Raw genomic sequence first — 20,623 nt, 5'->3', positions numbered from 1 at the left:
TTGGAGGCCACATTCCTGAAGCCACTTCTGAAGAGATAGCCGGCACCCTGGGCTCTGTCCCACTGGAGGGACCACCCAGACCCTCTGCTCTCCCTCCCAGGTATTAGTCTAATCAATCACCACTCACTGCCTGGTGGTCAGAAAGCTGCTTCCCCCATCAGCCCCCTCCTTTATTACAGGGTGCCTCCAAGGCTGCTGTCTGACCAGCCAGGTGCCTGTCCCCTGCCGGGCCTCAGTTTCCTCCTCTGCAGAGCACAGGGGCTGAACTTCCTGGGGTCCTGAACACGACCCTTGCCAGATTCTGTGGAACAAATTAAATCCTTGACCCCAGGTCTCTGGGGGAGTACAAAGTCCACCGGGAGTTCTGAAGCTGTGGTTGTAGGGAAAGTGACGCAACCAGATTCCATGGGGACATGATCAGGCGTGACAGCAGCAAAGGAGGGAAGAAGGAGCAGGGAATGAAGAATGTAATTTCTGTGCCCTGTACACCCCTGCCTGACAGGCCGCACTCCACAGAATGCACTGTCTTCCTCTGCCAGTGCCACTCGTGTCAGGGGTGAGATGCAATTAAGGTGTGCTCCCAAGAAAACACCTCAAACTGGAATTTACATGAGGGAAATTAAGAAGTGACTTTTATCTGACATCTTTAAAGGGTTTTTCTTTTTATAGAATTTCCCTTAATGTCCAACATTGATTTAATGGGTTTGGTTTACACATTGTCTCTTGAAGAAACAAGTGCATCTTTGTAGTCTAAAGCAACCCATGTTTAAAGGGAAAAATGATTCTGAACCCTGCCCAGCGTAGCAGTAACTTTTGGCAGCTGCTTTAGGTCCTCGGGGATGCTTTTCCTCTTCATCTGAAAAATGAAGGGCTTGGATCAGGTGAATGGTTCCCAACTCCGCAACTCCTGTGGCTCCTCAGAGACACACAACCTCTTTTCCCTTTTTTCCCAGTAACGGAGGCTCTACCCTTAACTGCAGTACAAACAGCACAAGTTACTTGAAACTACATAACCTAGGTTGGAACTGAATCAGTGCACTCTGGTAACACTTATTTCTTGTTGACCAGAGGCTCATTATGCGTTTGGTTAATTTTTAAAAACAAGATACCAACATATTCCATAATAATCAGAGCTTAATTGAAAGCCTGTTTCAATGTACAGGGTCTGCAGGAAGAAGGAGTGATAATAATGGGCTCTTTGGTGGTAGAAGACAGGGCTTTGATGACCAGAGTCTTTATGCCCCTGTTTTATCTGTCCCTCTGCGCCCTGGGGGAACAGTTGGCATTTCATCCCCCGTCATGACACACCCAGGGTGAGCATGAGCCAGACCTTTACCGGGACGTGGGAGGGTTTGTGCTTTAACCTGCGTAAATCCACTGTAATGGTGACTGTTTGATTCCATTACCACGTAAGGTTGACAATTTAGCCTGAAGAATTTACGGGTGAGCGAGGGCTGGGCCTCTCTTATCTCACGTGGTGTCTCCCCATATAGTACCTTGCCTGTTTGGTCTTGCACATCCAAGATGCACAGTAACTGTTTCCTAATTGATAGGCATTGATTAGGATCTGTTGATTTTCTCATTGATTAGATAAATAATTCATTTTAGAACCTTTTCTACTCCCCAAAGTCTGTTGGGTTCTGGGCCGAGAAGCAGGTCCATATTGCTTGGACACGGGGGAAAAAGGAGTCCGTCTTCTTTCACCCTTGGTGTTCTCAAGCTAAAGAGGAGAGAGAGAAACGTGAATACTTACTGGGCACCTGCTGTGAGCCACAGTCATGCTAGGCCTTTGTATTCAATCTAATTCTCATAAGCCCATGAGTTTTTATCATCACCAGTGTGCAAATGAGGAAACTGAGGCTCAGAGTCATAAAGTTAACTGGCTCTAGGTGACATATAGTAAATGGCAGAGAAGGAACATGGACCTGGGTCTTAAAAGAGTTATTTGCGAGAATCTCAACCGATTTATCTTTTTTTTAAAAATCTGTGTGTTCCCTGCTGACTCAAAAGACATCAGTTTAGATCTGAGCTGCCCACTGAACTGACTGCCAGTGTTCGGTTCACTGCGTAGCTACCCAGACCCTCTGGTGCTTTGGAAGGAGTATTGGAGGTCGTCTCAATGCACATGAGCCTCAATGATCTCCCCTGGCTGGAGGGTTTCAGCTCTGTTCACTCTGGCTGTTCCAGCGCAAACTTGGACTTTCAGTTGAAATATTCAAAAATGGAAAGCTGGAAAATCTTTGTCTTTGGGAAGAACACATTGTAACCAGGGCCTCTGAGAATCTGAGGTGGGATTTTTGTTTGGGAGTAGCACCTTACATTTCCAGAGTGTGTTTTGGGTTCTTAAAAGGGCAGAGATTGCTGGAGAAACCAAATGCTGTAGAATAAATGCAGGAGGAAAATCTTGCCATTTAACATTCGGTACTTGGGCTTAAGGAAAAGCCTCACGCAGTGTAACACTCAGGGGACTTGAGCTCTCAGGGCTCCAGCCTCCGTATTTTCACAGATGCGAATCCTGAGGCCCAGCTTAGCAGACGTGCCGCCTTAGGCCGGTGATGCAGTACAGTGGGAATGGCTTCCTAGCCAGGTACACTCAGTTCAGATTCCAGCTCCGTCAGGTATTAGGCAACAGTGCAGAAGCGACTTGACTCTGCGTTTCAGTCTTCTAGTCTAGAAAACGCATGGGGTAATCCTGTCACCTTGCAGGGTGTGGTCAGGTTTGGAGATAATGTAAGTCTGTGAGGCACCTCCTAGAGTGCCTGGAATGTGGTTGGCACTCAAGTAACCAGTAACAGTAGCTGTTGTTACTATCAAAGCTAGGACTGTATGTCCTAGGAAGGCGTGGCACTTTCTCCAGTGGCCAAAAAACCACTTGTGTTCTGTAGCAAAACAGCTTGGAGACCCCTAGCCCTCCCATCAGCCTGTTCTGCGCAGATAGATACCAGTGGTGATTGACTGGCTGGTTCCTGGCCGTGCCTTGCAAAGGCATTCCTTAACATAGATGTGCATTGGTGATGTCGCTCTCCAGCCAGGTGCTCTTCCCAGCAGGCTGGCGTGCCTCTTGCCTACATGCCGACACTCGTTTCTCTCCCCGCTCCCTCTCCTGGGCCTGGCCAGGGCATTTGCAGCAAACAAAAGCAGGATATTGGCAATGGAAAGGAGGACGTGTCCTGGTGCTCCCGTGCCCTACAGCGCACATGCCATTGCAAGGGCGTCACAGGGCCCAGGTCTGCAGTTGGGTCCACATACGTCTGTACCAGGTGTTCTCCACTGCAGACAGAAGCGTGACCCGGTGACCATGAGCCCCCGAGCCCCTGTGCTCCCACCTGGACTGCTGGTTCTTGCCGCTCGCACCATGTTTGGTTTGGAAGCATTTGCTAAGGGCTTACTCTGCCAGGCCGTTTGCAAGGTGCTGATTCCACCAAGACTAAATGGGACACTGTTCCCATCTTTAGGGAGCTCACAGTCTAGTGAAGAAGAAAGACAGGTACCCCAGAGCTTTAAGTCAGAAGGTCGGAGATGAGAAGGGAAGCCCCCGCTTCTAGCGCTGGCCCTGTGCTGGGCACCTCACAGCCATTCAGAACCTCATTGAATTGTACCCCGCAAGTCGGTGGTGATGGTGCCGGCTCACAAATGAGGAGTGAAGCAGCCGATCACTTAGGTGTAAGTGGTGGTGCTGAGATCCGAACCGTGGGTCCTCTAGAGAAAAATGTCCATATGCACAGAATTGAGGAGGTCTGGGGTATAGCCAGTCTAATCGTGTTCATTTCACAGGCGGGGAAACTGAAGCCAGAGAGGGAAAGGGACTTGTCCAAGAGCACGTAGCTCCGAAGAACCTGAACAGAGAGGAATCCGAGCTGCATGCCCAGAACAGGGTCATCTCCTCGGCCTCTTCTAATTTATGGTTCTCACTGCCCCGTTCTAGGCACTTCGTATCCATACTCTTGATGCGACACTGAGCTCTTACGACCCTGTAGTTCAGCCTCCATGGGACAAGCAGGAAATGATACAGGATGGGGGTGGCCGATGACAGAAGCCACCTGTTTGTTGAGCACCTAGGGGAACTGGACACTCCAGAAGGAGGGATTCTCAGAGTCCTGCTTCTCTAGACTTCCCTAGCTCCGCAGCTTCCTCCCGTTCCTTCTTCTCCACAGCTGCTTCAATTCATCCCTGCCTCCCTCCTCTACCCTGCCTCCTATAGCACTTGAAGGCAGTAGCACTCATGGTGGCCTCTCACCTTGCATTATGAAGTTTTGTTTAGACATTCTCTTCAGCTCATTGTAAGCTCTTGGAAGGTGGAGTAGGGGACCTTGTATAGCTATCTATCTTTTATATCTGCAGTGCCTAGCAAATTGCTATAATAATATGCTTGCTTTGCCCTTCACGGTTTGCAAAAGGCTTTCCTCGTACGTTAACTTATTTATATTATCACCATTTTCGCGGTGGCTCTTTATGGGTAGGATGCTATTGGTCTCTGGAATGGGCTGGCAGAGAGAGGTCACATTTTGTCAATGAGGAAATGCTACTGAGAGTTGTCCAGAGCTACCCAGCTAGTGGCAGTGAGTGGCCGATAACGTGAGCTCCCGTTAGTATCATCTGTAATAGTTAACACTTACTGAATTCCTACTGGACCAGGTCTTTTATATGGACTATGTGTACTTTCATACATACGATTTCACTTTCACAGTCGTCCATTTTACAGATGAGGAAGCTGGGTCAGAGAAGTGAAATCACTTGCCCAAGATGATGTAACTAGTAAGTGGCAGGGTCAGGATTCAAACCAAGAGGCAGCTGCTCTCTGTCTCAGAAGCAGAGATGTGGCCACTGTGGGTGGTATGAGGCCTTGACAACAAGAATAGAGAGTCTGTTAACTAGAAGAAGAGGTGGCACGGGCTCAGCAGGGCAGGGAGCTCTTAGCCTGGGTGTTGGGAGGCTCAGAGATGAGCAGGAGCTCGTGCGTGCAGACTTGGCCTGAGAACACACCTGACCGGACTGAGGTGGAGATTCACACCCAGGACTGGAGGGAAAGGCACTGTGGTCTAACATACACCGTGCACAGTGCTAATGGAGTTTGGTTTTTCCCCCCAATGTTTTGTTTTAAAATTTTCCAAATATATAGAAAAGTTCACCTAGATTCATCATTTGCCACTTTATCTGTCTCTACACACATACACACAATGTGTTTATTTTTGCCAAACTGTTTAAAAGTAAGTTGTAGGTATCTTGACTTTCGCCCTTAATTAATATGTTTCTTGTAAGAATTCTTCTATGTAACCAAAGTACTGTTATCACATCCAAGAAAATTGACAATTTCACAATATACTCTAATGTATAGTCCAAATTCAAATTTCCTCAGTTGTTCGAAAAATGTCACTCATGGCTGTTTATCGTTTTCAATCCAGAATCGAATCCAAGGTTTAGGTGCTGAATTTAGTTGCTATGTCTCTAGGCTTTTTTAATCTCTGTGCCTCCCCCCAACCCCCCCGTGACATTAACATTTTGGAAGAGTCTAGACCAGCTGTCTTATTGAATGACCCGCATTCTGGATTTGCCTGATTGTTTCTTTATGCTTACTATTTTGGGGGAAAGAATGCCATATCAGTAATGCTGTTGGTGAAGGGGACATTTTGAAGCGTACAAGTGTCTAAGCTTCTTTGGTTTGAGATATCTCTCTAGACCAGAGGTTCTTAACCGAGGCCATAATTAGGCTTCAATTCTTAACCCACACACACACACACCCCATAACTAAATTACAGGCACCTTTTCCTTGCATATGCATTTTTCTGGGAGAGGCTTCTTGACTCTTACCAGATTCCCCAAGAGCTTCAAGACCCAAAGGGGTTAAGAAACACTGGATTCCGGAGACATCTGAATCCCGAGGATCCAGGAACGTTTGTTTTCATCTCGTCTTTCAGGTGTTCAGAATGCCAGGAGCCCCTCACCAACTGGTGCTATGAGAAGGATGGGAAGCTGTACTGCCACAAGGATTACTGGGGGAAGTTTGGGGAGTTCTGCCACGGCTGCTCTCTGCTGATGACAGGGCCCGTCATGGTGAGTGGAGTCCTCCGCCTCTGCCCCTCTTGGTCATCAGAGTCCATTGAAAGTGTCTCCAGGTCCCCATGGCCATGCATCTTCTGGTCTTCCCATCCGCGCTGGCCTTGCCCTTTTATTTAACCATTGAAAAGATATCTGTTGAGCACCTGTTAAGTGCCACGTAAGATCCTTCCCTCAAAGGCTTAAGAGTCTGACGTTGGGCGTGGCTGGGTAGGCAGGTGGGGAGGAGACACAGCACAATGGGATGCAGGCCTCAAAGGAAAGCATTACAGGTAGAGAGGAGGATACACCTAAGTTGGGTTCAGGGAATCTGGAATGAGCTGGCAGAGAGAGGTTCCGCCTCCCCTACCTGCTCTAGACCAAGGGCTGCAAGCCCAGTCACAGACTTGCCAGCCCTGTGTGTCTTTCTAAGGGGGAGATTGCTTCTGGGGATTTGTTCTCATGGCTGAGACCAAAACAGTTTTTTACAATCTCAGAAATGATAGGGAGGCAGCATCCTGACACTTCCTCTGGAAGCTCTAGGGCAGGAAGGAAGTGCAAAGGTACATTATGGTCAGGGTCTGTAGATCCTTGATCGGAGGTCACTCACCCACCCCTACCCTCCCTGCAGTAACAGTGACGACTCACTTTCTTTGTCCACCCTTCTCCCCGCCTGCTCACAGGTGGCCGGGGAGTTCAAGTACCACCCGGAGTGCTTTGCCTGTATGAGCTGCAAGGTGATCATCGAGGATGGGGACGCATATGCCCTGGTGCAGCACGCCACCCTCTACTGGTAAGATGGTGGCCCTGTGTCCCTCCTCCCCTCCCTACAAGAGCGGCTGAGAGAGAGTGACAGGGGCAGCATGAGAGGGGCAGAAGGATTGACTACTGGGGTATCAGAGCACTGGATTCCTTCCTATCACAGCAGTGCTCTTAACCAGCTCTATAACCTATAAGCAGAACGATTAACATTCCTCTGGCCTCTGGCCTTACCTACTGGGAGAATAACAACACTCTGCCCTGCGACCCTCCCAGAGGGAGAGAATGGCTGGACGGTCCTTCTCAGAGAAGGATCCCAGAGCCCCTTAGAGTCACTCAGTCCAACTGCCTTGGTTGACAAAAGAAGTCAGGCTGAGGCCCAAAAGAAGTCAGGGAGGGGGCTGGGTTCTCAGTGGGTCAGAGAGAACCCAGGCCACCTCACCCCTGTCCCAGCCCGCCCCAGAGAACCCGGGCTCCTCCTCCTGAGCAGCCAGCTGCATTGTGGCAAGGACAGTGAGAGTGACACTAGGGGTCGTGTTACTTAAAGCCACATGGTGTGGTGGTTGCTGGGGGCTTCCAGGTGGGGCTCCGTGATCTTAGCCCCTGTATGCTTCTCTCCCCAGTGGGAAGTGCCACAATGAGCTGGTGCTGGCCCCCATGTTTGAGAGGCTCTCCACGGAGTCTGTTCAGGACCAGCTGCCCTACTCCGTCACCCACATCTCCATGCCAGCCACCCCCGAGGGCCGGCGGGGCTTCTCTGTGTCTGTGGAGAGTGCCTGCTCCAACTACGCCACCACTGTGCAAGTAAAAGAGTAAGTATCGCGAGGACCCGGAGCAGGGGTTCTTGAGCAGAGTCCGTAGATGGGCCCCAAGGGGCTCAGAGCTCCCAAGTCTTCGGTGGAGCTCCCTCCGTCCTCATCTCATATCTTTCATAACCACACCTGGGATTTGGCCCTTACCGTTCTCTCCCTACGCTGCTTCCCACCTAAGATACTTAATGCCGGAACTGCTCACCTTTCACGTGTCAAGTTTCAGATCATGTTTGCTCTTTGAAATTCTCTGGCTTGGTTATGTGTATTGGTTTATCATCTGACCTCCGCACGAGTTCCTTCTGAAACTTAGTCGTGTTCAATACTGCGTGCCCTGGGCCTAGAACAGTGACTGGCATCCAGTAGGTGTTCACTGATTCTTGTTTTATTGGCTGAGTGAACGGAGGAAGGAGGAGCAAGAGATTAAGATTCCATCCTAGGTCCAGGTCAGAGGCCAAATGGGGAAAGAGTCTGTGTCCACCTCAGTACCAGTAACGAGGCACCTCTGGCTGCCAACCCTGTAAGTCATGACTGTGCACTTGCTGTGTGCTGGGCACGGGGTGCTTGCAGTGTAGGTGAGAGGTACTAGGGTTGGGGGGGCAGGAAAAGGGGAGGTCTACTGTAGATGAAGAGGGAGGCACTTGTGTTCAGGGCAGAGGTGGGACTCTGCGATTGTGTCTGGTGGCGCTCGGGGGTTGGGAGTAGCCAGAGATGGGGCTGTTAAGTCATGGAGGGTCTGGATTCTGAAGATTTAGCAGGACTTTTGAGGGAGTGAAGCAAAAAAGTGACTCGACCAGGTTAGCTACTTAGAAGGATCGCTGGTGTGGAAGTTGGTGAGAGGGGAGCGAGCCCAGAGATGTAGCGACCAGATAGGAGGCTAGATCCAGATAGGTGCAAGATCCAGGTGAGCGATGTTGGTAACTACGGTGACGGAGAGACGGCAGGATTCTCCAAGATGGCGAGGGTCGGGGGCAGTGAGGGAACTCTGATGGGGAGGATGGCGTCCAAGTTTCTGCTGGGTGAGTGGCCTTTCCCTGTGAGTGGCCTGGGCCCTGAGGGCCAATAGGGGCCTGGGACCTGGTGAGCCTTCCTTGCGCGAGTGAAATTGGTCCAGCATGTGTTTAGGATGCCTTTGCCCTACCTCATCTCTCGTCTGGCCCAGGGTCAACCGGATGCACATCAGTCCCAACAACCGCAATGCCATCCACCCGGGGGACCGCATCCTGGAGATCAACGGGACCCCCGTCCGCACACTCCGAGTGGAGGAGGTAGAGTGTGTGTCCAGTCTGTTTTAAGGGGGTGGGACATGAAACAGACCCTCTGGGAGAGCAAGCTGTGGTCTTTACCTTTCCCCACCCCTAGTCTATCTCTCTGTCTGGCCACTGAGCCTGTGACCACTGGTGAACTGCTCTGTCAGCCTGGCATGTTCCCCAGGCAGTAGGGATGGCCTCCCAGAGGGGGAGGCTGACAGGATGCCAGGCAGAGTGTACTGTGGGGCAGTGGCAGCTGGAAGTCACCATTAGCCAAGTTAAGCATCGGCCACACTGGACCTGGATCGTCTGGGCTGGCGGTGGGCAGCCGGTCTGGGGCAGCCTGTGGGAGCCAGCCTGACACTGCTTTTGGCCACAGGTAGAGGATGCGATTAGCCAGACGAGCCGGACGCTTCAGCTCTTGATTGAACATGATCCCGTCTCCCAGCGCCTGGACCAGATGCGGCTGGATGCACGGCTCTCTCCCCACATGCAGAATGCTGGACAGTCCCACACCCTCAGTACCCTGGACACCAAGGAGAATCTGGAAGGGACACTGAGGAGACGCTCCCTGAGGTGCCACCTTCCACCCTCGCTCTGTGCTGTCCCATGCCCGTCTCAGATGAGGCGGAGCTGGCTTTCGGAAGCCAGCAGAGTTAAGAAGGGAACCAGCTGGCCAGGGACAGGCTATGAGGATTGTGCTGACCCAGCTCCCCCCACGGAGATCACAATTCATATCCAGGACCTGTGTGTGAGCCGACCCAGCTGTCTGCCAGGTTTCCCTAGAAACCAGGGGGTCAGCCTCTGTCCACTGAAGTCCTGAGCTAGACAGGAGGCAGTGACATGGGACCCTGAAAGGCAGCATGGCGTGTGGGGGGAGCGTGCGGCTCAGGCTAGAGTAGGGGCACAGATAGGATTAAGCAGTATAAATAAGGACGTGGAAAACTATGAAGCAAGAGATGAACCCAAGTTATTTTAGACTTGAGGGACCAACACCTGAAACCTCAGAGTTGTCCAGGTGTGTGGGGAGGGAGCAGGTGCCGAGTCGGGAGACAACGAGTAGGAGTCTGGCACGCTGGGTCTCTAGGCAGACACACCCACATGGCGCCCGCCTGTGAGCTGAGCTCCCTCCCTCCCTCCACAAATCACTCGCCTCTCCTAACCTCTGTCTGCATCTGTGAAGTGGAGTTGCAAGATAAAGTTGGCTATCTCACCAATTATGCAAGGATTCAGTGTGGGAACGGATGCAAAGTAGCACAGTGCCATCCCAGGGTCAGTGCTTGGGAATCAGGTTCTTTACCTGCCCTCCTGACCAGATAGACTGAATCACACAGGGCCCTCTTGGCTGACACCTGGTGGAAATAGGGCCCTCCCCACAGGTGGCTCCTGCCACCCCTGACTGCACTCTTGGCCTCAGTCTGCATGAGTGAGCTGGTGGAGGCAGGGCTCCAGAGGGCAGAGAAGGCCTGGGGCCAGTGCATGGCCTGGAAGAGGGAAGATGTGAGTGGTGGTGGCCAGAGAGCTGTCGTGCAAGAGAGCGGGCAGCTCACCTGGTATACTCCATGGGCACACTTGGCAAGAGACTGAGCAGAAGAGCAAGGGCTGGGCAGCTGCAGGCAGTCCTTTCCAGGTCGCCCAAGTGAAACGAGCACACCCAGAGAGAAGGGGGAGGGGTCACAGCCCACCAGCAGTGCAGTGGACTTCAGCCACCTTGTCCCTTCTTCAGGGAGTCAAAGTAACTAACAGTCAGCAACCATTACTATTACTGTTGCTTTCAAAAATGTAAGCATAGTGGATTTATTGCTGTACAAATTATACATGCTTATTATTTTAAAGTTTGGGAAATGTAGACAGGTACAAAGATGTGCAGAATATCCAAAATCCCATTCGGTCGTTTTTTGGCTGGCAGTGGGCCATCACTCTGACCCAGTTAGTACCTTGAACCCAGCAGACACGGAAGGTGGCGCACGACCTACAATGCTGTCACGTATTGAGCACTATAAGCCAGAAGCATCTAGTCAGTTATTCCAAATGAGATGTACACAGGGTTCCTGCTTTGAATGTGTTTTGACTACACTTAAACTGATGTCTGCAGCCCCCCAAAGGGCACATCGGTCTGATATGAGCCCTCCTCCCCCATCATAGCCCCTGAACTACAGACATTGGAATGGATGGGTGGCCCTGAGGTTCCTGCCCCCAGAGTTTTCTGGCGGGTCTCTGAGGACTACCCTATCCTTACCGCCTCTCTCTTTCCTCATCTGCAGGCGTAGTAACAGCATTTCCAAGTCCCCCGGCCCCAGCTCCCCAAAGGAGCCCCTGCTGTTCAGCCGAGACATCAGCCGCTCAGAATCCCTCCGTTGTTCCAGCAGCTACTCCCAGCAAATCTTCCGGCCATGTGACCTGATCCACGGGGAGGTCCTGGGAAAGGGCTTCTTTGGGCAGGCCATCAAGGTAAACACAGGCAGCAGCTGCTCTGCTCCTCTGCCCCCCATCCCTCTCTTACTGGTTTTTGGGGAGTTCTTATCACATGGTCTCGCCCTACACCCTGCAGGACACCAGGCCTCCTTCCTGGCTGCAGGTGACGTGGGGCTGCACCCCTGCCCTCCCAGGCCGCCCACGGGCAGCGTTGCTGTTGCCGTGAGCTTAGCGAACCTGGAGACCGGGGATGGGGTGAGCTGTGCCATGGCCCTCCCACCTCCAGTCAGTGGGTGTTTTAGGCGCCCAGAGGCCTCAGTGCTGGGCATACCACAGGGAGCACACAGGGGAGTGGCTCCTGCCTCCTTGATGAAGTCTTGGGGACTAACCTCTCTCTCTTTTTCTCCTCCTCCTCCTCTACTGAGAGCTGGGAGGGGGGGTCAGGTAAGCCATGTGTCTCAGCTTTCGGGGCATTGGGGCTGGAGAGCTCACCCCTGGCCCACCAGCTCCCTGGCGCATGTCTGTGGCACTGACCTTCCTGTCCCCAGACTTCTGTTCACTCAAGGGACATTCCTGTGTCAGATGATCAAAGCCCCTGCTTGGCTTGAAAGCGTCCCCTCCTGCCTCTTTCCGCACGTCCCTTTTCTGGATTCTTACCTCTCCTGTGTGCATGCCCAGCCAGCTGTCCAGAGAAGAGGGCGTGCTCCCTTCTGAGAGCCCTGTTGCTCTGTGCTGTGTCTTCTACACGTGAACTCTGTCCATCTGATCCGGCTCAGTGTCCTCCAGGGCATGGGATGGCCAGCTGCATAGATTTTCACACAGTTCTCCAGAACTGCCTCTGGTCTCTGCACTCATAACCATCGCCCTCTTTGCAGGTGACACACAAAGCCACAGGCAAAGTGATGGTCATGAAGGAATTAATTCGGTGTGACGAGGAAACACAGAAGACTTTTCTGACTGAGGTAAGAAGGTGGGGTGGTGTTAGGAGTTTGGTGTCACTGTTGGAAGAGGGAAGACCTTACTAACTCATGGTTCCGAGAGGAAGCTTAAGTTGAAATCATTTTCTTAAAGGCTGAGCCGAAAAGTGTGCTAGAGGAATGTCCCTGCCCCTTGAATTACAGCATTATTATTTGCTCCACGAACACGTACTAAAGACAGGGCCTGGGTACAAGGGATGCAGTAACAAATGAGGTGTGGTTCAGAGGCACTCACGGATAATGGGGTGACGCACATGAAAGCAGATCATTGTAGTACAACTAGGTACTGGAATCACTGCCTGAGCAGCCTGCTAAGGGAGCCTGGAGTGGGGCCTCCCAGAGAACTGACAACCCTTGAGCATTTTCAGTTTTTCCCACCTCTTGCAAGGTGCTCCATTAATTTGGCTGGGTACGGCTGTGGTCCAGGTGCTGTCCTCCAGGCCTCTGTGCACTCTTGGACCGTTCCACTCCAACATCCCCCCGTGCACTTCCTAGAAAGGCAGGCTCCTGAGGGTAAGGCCTGGGGGGCCCTTCCCACCCATGTGGAGGTGTTCTTCACCATCACATAAGATAGGAGGCAGGAGGTGCAGGTAACACTGGTCAAGCTGACCCCTGGAGGGAAAGGGTGAGGAAGACATAGGGGGAAGTAAGCGCCCGCCTTCCTTGGCCTCCCCCACCCCCAGGTAAAGGTGATGCGCAGCCTGGACCACCCCAACGTGCTCAAGTTCATCGGCGTGCTATACAAGGACAAGAAGCTGAACCTGTTAACAGAGTACATTGAGGGGGGCACGCTGAAGGACTTTGTACGCAGTGTGGTGAGCATCCCACCCCCAGAGTCCCCAAGAGCCTTGGTGGGTTGTCAGTTGGACCCCGATATCACCACCGCCCTGGAGCCACGATGGCCAGAGAGACTTGCTGTTTTGCATGCAAAGGGCCATATGAGTGGGACTGGGCAGAGGCAGGGAGGGTTCGCTGGCAGATCGTGCTGACCCATGGAGCCTGGACCACGAGTGGGACAGGGCCCAAAAGCCTCTGATGGACATTCCTCATCTTGCAGGACCCGTTCCCCTGGCAGCAGAAGGTCAGGTTTGCCAAAGGCATTGCCTCTGGAATGGTGAGTCTTGGCAATAACTTTGCCAGCGGGTTACGGGAGAGGGAGGAGGTCGGGAGAGGTACAAGGATTGCAGGCAGGCATTGGAACGCAGAGACCCCACCCCAGGCAGCGTGTGCACTGGGTCATTCAGCAGCTGTGTACTGAGCTTCTCTGTGCCAGTGAAATTGACCCCAGATGGCTGTTCTCAGCTCACAGCCCTACTCTCAAAGCATCCAAATTTTCAAGGGCAAACAGGGCATGCATGAGCAAGGCAAGCTGGAGAAGCAAACTAGCACAAGGTGGCCTGGCCTTACTGTCACAGAGTTGTCCAGGGTCTTCAGGGTCTTTGGAGCAAGCAGAGAACCTCGCTGCCTAGGAAATATGAGAAGGGGGAAATGCGTTCTACTTGAGCCCTGAAGGATGAGGCAGAATTGGACAAAAGTTCCTCTTGGCAGAGAGACCCCAAGGTTGAAGAGAGGACAGCAGCAAAAACCTGGGAGGAAACAGTGTTTTACCTGGGAAAGAATGCTACCAATGATAGCAATAATAAGTGACAATTACTGAGTGCTTTCTAAGTGCCAGGCACGAGCTGAGGGACTAACATGCATGTGCCTGTGTATTCCTCACCACAGCCTGGTTTCCAGATGAGAAGCTGAGGCTAGAAAGGGACAGAGATAGGAGCTTGGGCTAGTCAGTCCTGAGATTTTAATCACTCTTCATGTGGGGTCCGTGAAGGCAGTATTAGTCTGGGGGCATGTGAAGGCCCTGTGTTTTTAAGCTGAAGTGTCTGGACTTGATTTAGGAAGCCAAAAAGACATGTAAAAAAATGTTAAGCAAGAAAGTTTGATGGCCAGAGCTGTGCTTTTTTGCAAATGAGTCTGGTGTGGTCAGCAGGTTGGGGGGGAATTGGAGGATACTCAAGGCAGGATGACATGAGGGGGGTGCTAATGAAACCTCAGGTTTCTGAATTTAGGTATGACAGGGAACAGAAGATGGGGAGGCAGTGGAGTCAGGTTGGCAGTGAGGGAGCAGAGGTAGAGGGAGGAGGGGTTGGGTGGCTTGAGGTGCCTAGAAGAATGATGGCGTTCAGGGGGTGGCAGTTATGGTAGGGAAATAGGTTTGGGAAGAGCTAAGATAGGTGCCTGCTGAGGCTGACGTGTGGTTCATGGGGTCAACACGTAACAAGAAGGTGGCTTCGAGAAGGGCTGGAAAGAAAAAGCAGGCACGCAGGTAGTGTGGGAGAGGTGTGGGCAACCTGTGTGGAGGGGATGGGCAGGGAACGAGGTACAGCGATTCAGGAAGTGCTCCCTGGGTGTGAGGGCACCTCCAGAAGCCTAGGGAATGAAAGCAGTATTGCAGGGGCCTGGGGAGGTGGAAGTGGCTTCAGAGTAACAAGAGCCAAAGGTGGAGGCCTGGAGGAAGGAGATAGCAAACAGACCTGTTTGAAAACATTTAGGTAGGAAGAGGGAGAAATCAAAGTGCAGACAGAGAGCAAGGAGGGTCCCGAGTCTCAGGGGAGGGGAATATGAGGAATACAGAGCCAGCTGGACCAGGAAGAGGTCAGTTCTTCCCCTGTCACAGGCTAAAGGGACCCAGGGTAGCTGAAGCCAGAGAGTTTGGGGTGAGGGGACCAGGAGCTGTGCATCTGAGGGCACTCACTTCAGCTGGCCTGGTTCTAAGTAAATGAGTAGAAGGGAGGGGGACATGCTAGGGCCTGGGCCCAGTATGTTGGGGACTTCAGGAGGTAACAGGAAGAGAGAGGAAGCCCAGGCAGCCTTGGCTTTTTGTCGGTGTTAGGACAAGGGAGTGACAGCAGGAGGACCTGGGCTCCGGAGTCCAGGTTGGATTCTGAAGCTGGGTGAGGATGGCCTGGGAGAAGAGCGGGTTCTGTGGCCCCAAATCCAGAGTCAGCGTCTGGTTGATTGACTCCGCTCACCCTTCTGTTCCAGGCTTATTTGCACTCCATGTGCATCATCCACCGGGATCTGAACTCACACAACTGCCTCATCAAGCTGGTATGTCCCACCACTCTGGGCCTCCCCGGGGCCCAGCCTTTCTGGCTTCCTTGTCTCAAAGGAGACTGACCTGACCCTCTTGCTTTAGACCAGAGATATGGCGTAGGGCTCCTATCTTGCCCTTCTCAGTCTTCTAGGGGCTCCCAGACAAATGCAGACACAATTCCATCTCCTTCCAGTAGCAGCCTTTGAAATCCTTTAGTTAGCATGGATTTCAGAAGTTCCTTACCTGAACTTAGAGAGCCCTGTCAATTTTCCTGGTTTTGCCCCATGATGGTCCTGGAGAGCAGCTCACGGTGGACTCCATTTTACAGCTGCGGCACCTGAAGCCACAGAGCTAGTGATTTTCAGTGACAGGGTTGGGGCCAGCATTTGTCCCCCTGGCCGGTAGGCTCCAGTTGTTACAATGTTATTCCTCCTGTTGACTTGCAGTTAGGCTTCCTGGGTGTCCCCTGGCCCTGGCTCCACCCTCTGGACTCACACCAAACAATCTTAATCCCTTTTCCACATGACATCCCTGTCGCTATCTGAAGAGTTTATCTCCCCCAAATCCCCCACTGACTGCCTCCACCTTGCCTTTTTCTATCTTATCCTGGTTCTCGCCGTGGCCTTAAGCCTTTGGGGGAATAAGGCAGGATGGGGAACAAACCAAAGAGAAGAAATCCCCTGTGCTGCCTCTGAGTTCCACTGTCCAGGTCCCAGATCGCTACTCCTCCAGGCTCCACGGGCTCTGCTGCGAGTGCCCCCAGGTCTGGGGAATCTGCTGCTGTGCACTTGATACCAGACTGTTAGAAAACAAATGCTGAGCCTCGTCCGCCAGAGCTTTGGCTGTGACTCTCCTTTGCTACTCACCCTTTCTCCCCTTCTCAATGGCTTCTCTTGGAAATGTCCCCACCGAGTCCTGACCTGGCCCTGTCCTACCAGGACAAGACTGTGGTGGTGGCAGACTTTGGGCTGTCACGGCTCATAGTCGAAGAGAGGAAAAAGCCCCCAGTGGAGAAGGCCACCACCAAGAAGCGTACCCTGCGTAAGAATGACCGCAAGAAGCGCTACACTGTGGTGGGAAACCCCTACTGGATGGCCCCGGAGATGCTGAACGGTGAGTCCTGGTGCTCTGAAGGGGACATGCCCCCAGAGGGGAATTGGGGGCCACATCTTACAGCAGAGCCCTGCTAGCTCCGGGGGACGCCTGTGAAGTGTAACGCCAAATACCCAGAGCTGAAGTCGATCTGATGGTTATCGCTCGCCAGACTGGGCCGCTAACTGCTCCCTGAGCCCAGGCCTACCAGCTGATGGGTGTTCCATCCTGGGCTTCGGGTGAGGTGGCTTTTGTGGCTCAGCGGTACGTGAGCGCTCAGGCTGTCTGTTGCCTGAGCCTTAGCCTTTCTTCTCTCTCCGTGCTGAAGTGTGGTGCCCCCTTGTGGATAATGCTCAAACCAACCACCAGAGATGCTGCTGGCTGGATCTCTGGAAACACGAGGTTGTGAGGCCTCAGAAGTGGCCTGATACAACCCTTTTTGGGATCTGAGGCCCAGAGAAGCTCAGTGCTTTGCTCAAGAGCACACAGCTGGCTAATGGAACCGTCCAGATGAACCCTGGTCCAGTTCTCTTTCATTATCCCACGCAGTTCCATCATGGGCAGTGTTGGTCCATAAGATCTTTCCAAGGCAGCCCACCCAGGGCTTAGGAAAGCTAGTTTTCAGATGGTACCGGTCCTGGGAAGCGTGTGGGGCATCCCCACGGAACCTGTTCTAACCCAGTTCTTGGCTATGGCCTGGCCTGGCCCTAGACTCAGTGCAGGGCAGGTAAGGGGCCAAACCTAACCCACTGCTCTCCTGTGTTCCCCAAGGAAAGAGCTACGATGAGACGGTGGATGTCTTCTCTTTTGGGATCGTTCTCTGTGAGGTGAGCTCCGGCACGTACGCGAGGCCCGAGGCAGCAGGCTTAGGAGCTCTGCCCTGCCTCATAACTGGGGCCCCTCCTAAGGATGAGTAACTCGCCATGAAATCAACACGATTGTAGGGTTGTACAGTTCATCACACAGCTGTTGACACATTCGAGTCCCATTGGTCCCATGATAAGGACGAAGTAGGCTTTTTTCAGGTGAGGAAACAGGCTTAGAAAGAGGCAGTGGGGTTGGCCAGTTAGCTCAGTTAGTTAGAGTGTGGTGCTGATAGCACCCAAGGTTGTTGGTTTGATCCCCACATGGGCCACTGTGTGCTGCACCCTCCTTTAAAAAAAAAGAGAAAGGGGCAGTGGCTTGCTCTTAGTCACATGGCTGGTGAGGGGCAGGGGAGACTCGGAACTCCACCAGGAAAGGCAGGAGATTGTTCATGGTGCTGTCCCTCTAGCTCTTGGGCCAGATGCAACCTCCTCCTTCCAGGCCCTGGTGGTGTCCCTGCCCTCAGCCTAGAAGTGGAAGTAACCACTCCAGGAAGTACCAGCCCATCTGACACAGTGCTAGGTACTGTGGGGTACAAAGTGAGTCTTGGAAAGATTCATGCCCTTAGGAGCTTAGCTCAGTCTATCTCAAAGCATGCAGTCGAACATATATTTCCAGAGGCTTCTGTAATCCCTGCAAAGTGGTGAGTGATAGAGGAGAGACGGGGACACTTGGAATATTGAAGGAAGGTTCTTTTAAGAATTGTTTTGTTTAATAGAGATCAATTGAACATTTGTGTACAAAGCACTAGGCTGGCACCAAAGGGTTTCAGACATGAATCCGACACAGCACCTCACTTCACAGAACCTGACTTCTAGCAGGGGACACAGGGACACACAGGGTGGGATGTGTGGGAGCTGCCCCTCCAGATTTGGAACACTGTGCTTCGGCTACAGTGACACCTCTTCTAAACCCTCTTCAGTAACCAGACTTTCAGCTGAGAGACAAATCTGGATTAGCCAGATTTAGAGAGAGAGAGTTGGGGGTCAGCTCTCTGACCTCGGTTTTTATCTCCCTCTCCTGCCCATCCTTCCTGTCCATGAACCAGCATCCCTCTCCCCTGCTCTGTGGCTGCACCCGCCATAGTCCATTCCTGACCAGCCACCTTCTCACCTGCAGATCATCGGGCAGGTGTATGCAGATCCTGATTGCCTGCCCCGAACACTGGACTTTGGCCTCAACGTGAAGCTTTTCTGGGAGAAGTTTGTCCCCACAGACTGTCCCCCAGCCTTCTTTCCCCTGGCTGTCATATGCTGCAAACTGGAGCCCGAGAGCAGGTTGGTATCCCACCCCTTCCCACCAGCTCACAAGGTCTTGGGATGCTTGCTCCGGCCTTCGGCCATCCCCAAGCCTTCGGCCATCCCCAAGGGGTGGGGCAAAAGCCTTGAGCTCAACCACTGAAGGCACCCAACAACTCTGACGTGCCAGGTGGGGGATTGGGGTGGGTGGGGAACAAGGGCATAGTACCACGTGACCTGGGTATAACACAGAGACACGGCCGTTAAAAGAAACTTTAACAGAAGAAAACTCACCCAAACCTATACCATTCTAACAGAATAAGGTCTTCATGTCTCCATATTCCCCTGTCCATGGCCACACACATTTTTTTATAGTTATGATCTGAGAGAAAAGTTTTATATTTTGCCCTGCATTTTTTTTGTTATTACCCATTCTTCCTGTTTATCATTTTTGTTGACTACATGAAATTCTATTAAGAGACTCTAAACGTATTATAATACATGTAATGTAAATGTTTAGTTTTTTTTCCAGTTTCTCTTGGTAATATGTATTACCACAGTGAGTGTCTTTATACGTTTAGGTAATTTTCTCCTTTAAAGAAATCTTTTTACAATTATCTTAATTCTCTCAGGTTATAGCTTTTATTATTACCAGTTTCCCCAGGTCTTTACAAGTTTGTGCATTAGAAAGCTAAAATCTTTGTGCTTTTTTCTGCTATCAAAAAATTATGTTTCTTTTAAAAAAACAAATTGAAACATTAACAAAATACAGAGGGTGCCAAAAAAAATGGATACACATTTTAAGAAAGGAAAAAACTATTAAAACTGTAATACTCAATATATACCGATACAAACCAAAAGATGAACACAAGTCACGTTTGATTCTGCAATTACAAGAGGTGCTCAAAGTGGTTATCATCAGCGTCCAGACACTTCTGATTACGGCGAACTACTGCTTGAGCAACATTGACCAAAGTGTCCACTAGTTTACATTTTTTGGCACCCCCGGTTTATAGCACGGGAAGTGTACGTCTTCTCTAGTCTCCTAACCAATATGCCTGTCAACACTCTCCTGCTCCCCAACTCCATCCCCCCAAGGTAACCAGTTGGCACATAACCTTTATTTTAAAATGATTTCCAAAGGTCCACCGTTGCATCCAGACTGGCTGGTGGAGGGCTTTATATTCATGGGCCAAAGGACCGCAGTCCGTCAGTAACACCGGAGTAAGAGCATGAGGAAAACATGTGAAGCTGCACAATATCTGTTTGCTAAAATTCATATCCCTTCTCAGTCATTCTAAATGTCTGTCTTTAATTCATTCAAAAATATCTACTGAGTGCCTCCCATGTGCTGGATACTATGCTAACTACTTGGGATACATCAGTGAACACAACAGATGCCTGCCCTCCTGGAACTCACATGCTAGCAAGGAAAGATGATAAGCAATAGATAAGTGATATTGAATACAAGAAAGTGACAAATGCTATTAAAAAATGTAACGCCGAGGAAAGAGAATTATTTAGGGTACAAGTCGTCGTTTTAAATAACAGTGTTGGGGTAGCTGAGAGGGTGATAAGATGTTGAAGCAACAACATGGAGGAGGCAGGGGAGAGAGGAGGCTGAGATGTCTTATTATTCCAGGGCACCTAAGCTGTCCCTGTTTGCTTTCTCCTTGGGATGAGCTGCTGAGTCTCTGAAATGCCCCCTTCCCAGGCTGATCCATTGATGTGGAAACGGTCTGAGGACTGGAAAGGAACTTTAAAATGGCACTTAGTCCAGCCCGACCTTTGATAATTATATTTTCTCTAAGGCATACGGAGGAGGAACTTTTTTCTCCTGGACTTTCTTTTTTCAAGCTACCCCCTGGAGCAAGGCCAGCCTTCTCATAGTATTATCTCTGATCTTTCTAGCAACTCTATGCAGTAGCAATAGCATTATCTTAACCCCATTTCCCACAGAAGTGCAAGGTTAAGAGGCTTTCCTGAGGTCCTACAACTAGGAAGAGGTTGAGCCACAGGCCCGGGTACCGCCCACACCACCCCATGGCCTGCCCATATTTTACCTGCCTCCAACTCACCCCTCTTCTTTCTA

General features: G+C 51.4%; 1 protein-coding gene across 2 annotated transcripts in view; it reads left to right on the top strand.

The window, feature by feature from the left end:
- LIMK2 (LIM domain kinase 2) overlaps positions 1–20,623 on the top strand; it is a 54,393-nt gene that overhangs the window by 31,999 nt on the left and 1,771 nt on the right. For both annotated transcript variants that reach the window (XM_019754270.2, XM_019754271.2), the window contains 13 exons: positions 5,916–6,051; positions 6,717–6,826; positions 7,416–7,604; positions 8,764–8,869; positions 9,231–9,427; positions 11,116–11,302; positions 12,142–12,228; positions 12,927–13,058; positions 13,301–13,357; positions 15,286–15,351; positions 16,276–16,450; positions 17,201–17,256; positions 18,413–18,570. In XM_019754270.2, coding sequence (XP_019609829.1) covers positions 5,916–6,051; positions 6,717–6,826; positions 7,416–7,604; positions 8,764–8,869; positions 9,231–9,427; positions 11,116–11,302; positions 12,142–12,228; positions 12,927–13,058; positions 13,301–13,357; positions 15,286–15,351; positions 16,276–16,450; positions 17,201–17,256; positions 18,413–18,570 — 1,656 coding nt within the window. The remainder of the gene's footprint in view (positions 1–5,915; positions 6,052–6,716; positions 6,827–7,415; positions 7,605–8,763; positions 8,870–9,230; positions 9,428–11,115; positions 11,303–12,141; positions 12,229–12,926; positions 13,059–13,300; positions 13,358–15,285; positions 15,352–16,275; positions 16,451–17,200; positions 17,257–18,412; positions 18,571–20,623) is intronic.

The sequence above is a fragment of the Rhinolophus sinicus genome, linkage group LG16 (assembly GCF_036562045.2).
Source record: "Rhinolophus sinicus isolate RSC01 linkage group LG16, ASM3656204v1, whole genome shotgun sequence".
Classification (NCBI taxonomy): domain Eukaryota; kingdom Metazoa; phylum Chordata; class Mammalia; order Chiroptera; family Rhinolophidae; genus Rhinolophus; species Rhinolophus sinicus.
Note: the sequence above shows the minus strand (reverse complement) of the source record. Positions and strands in the feature narration are given on the sequence as shown.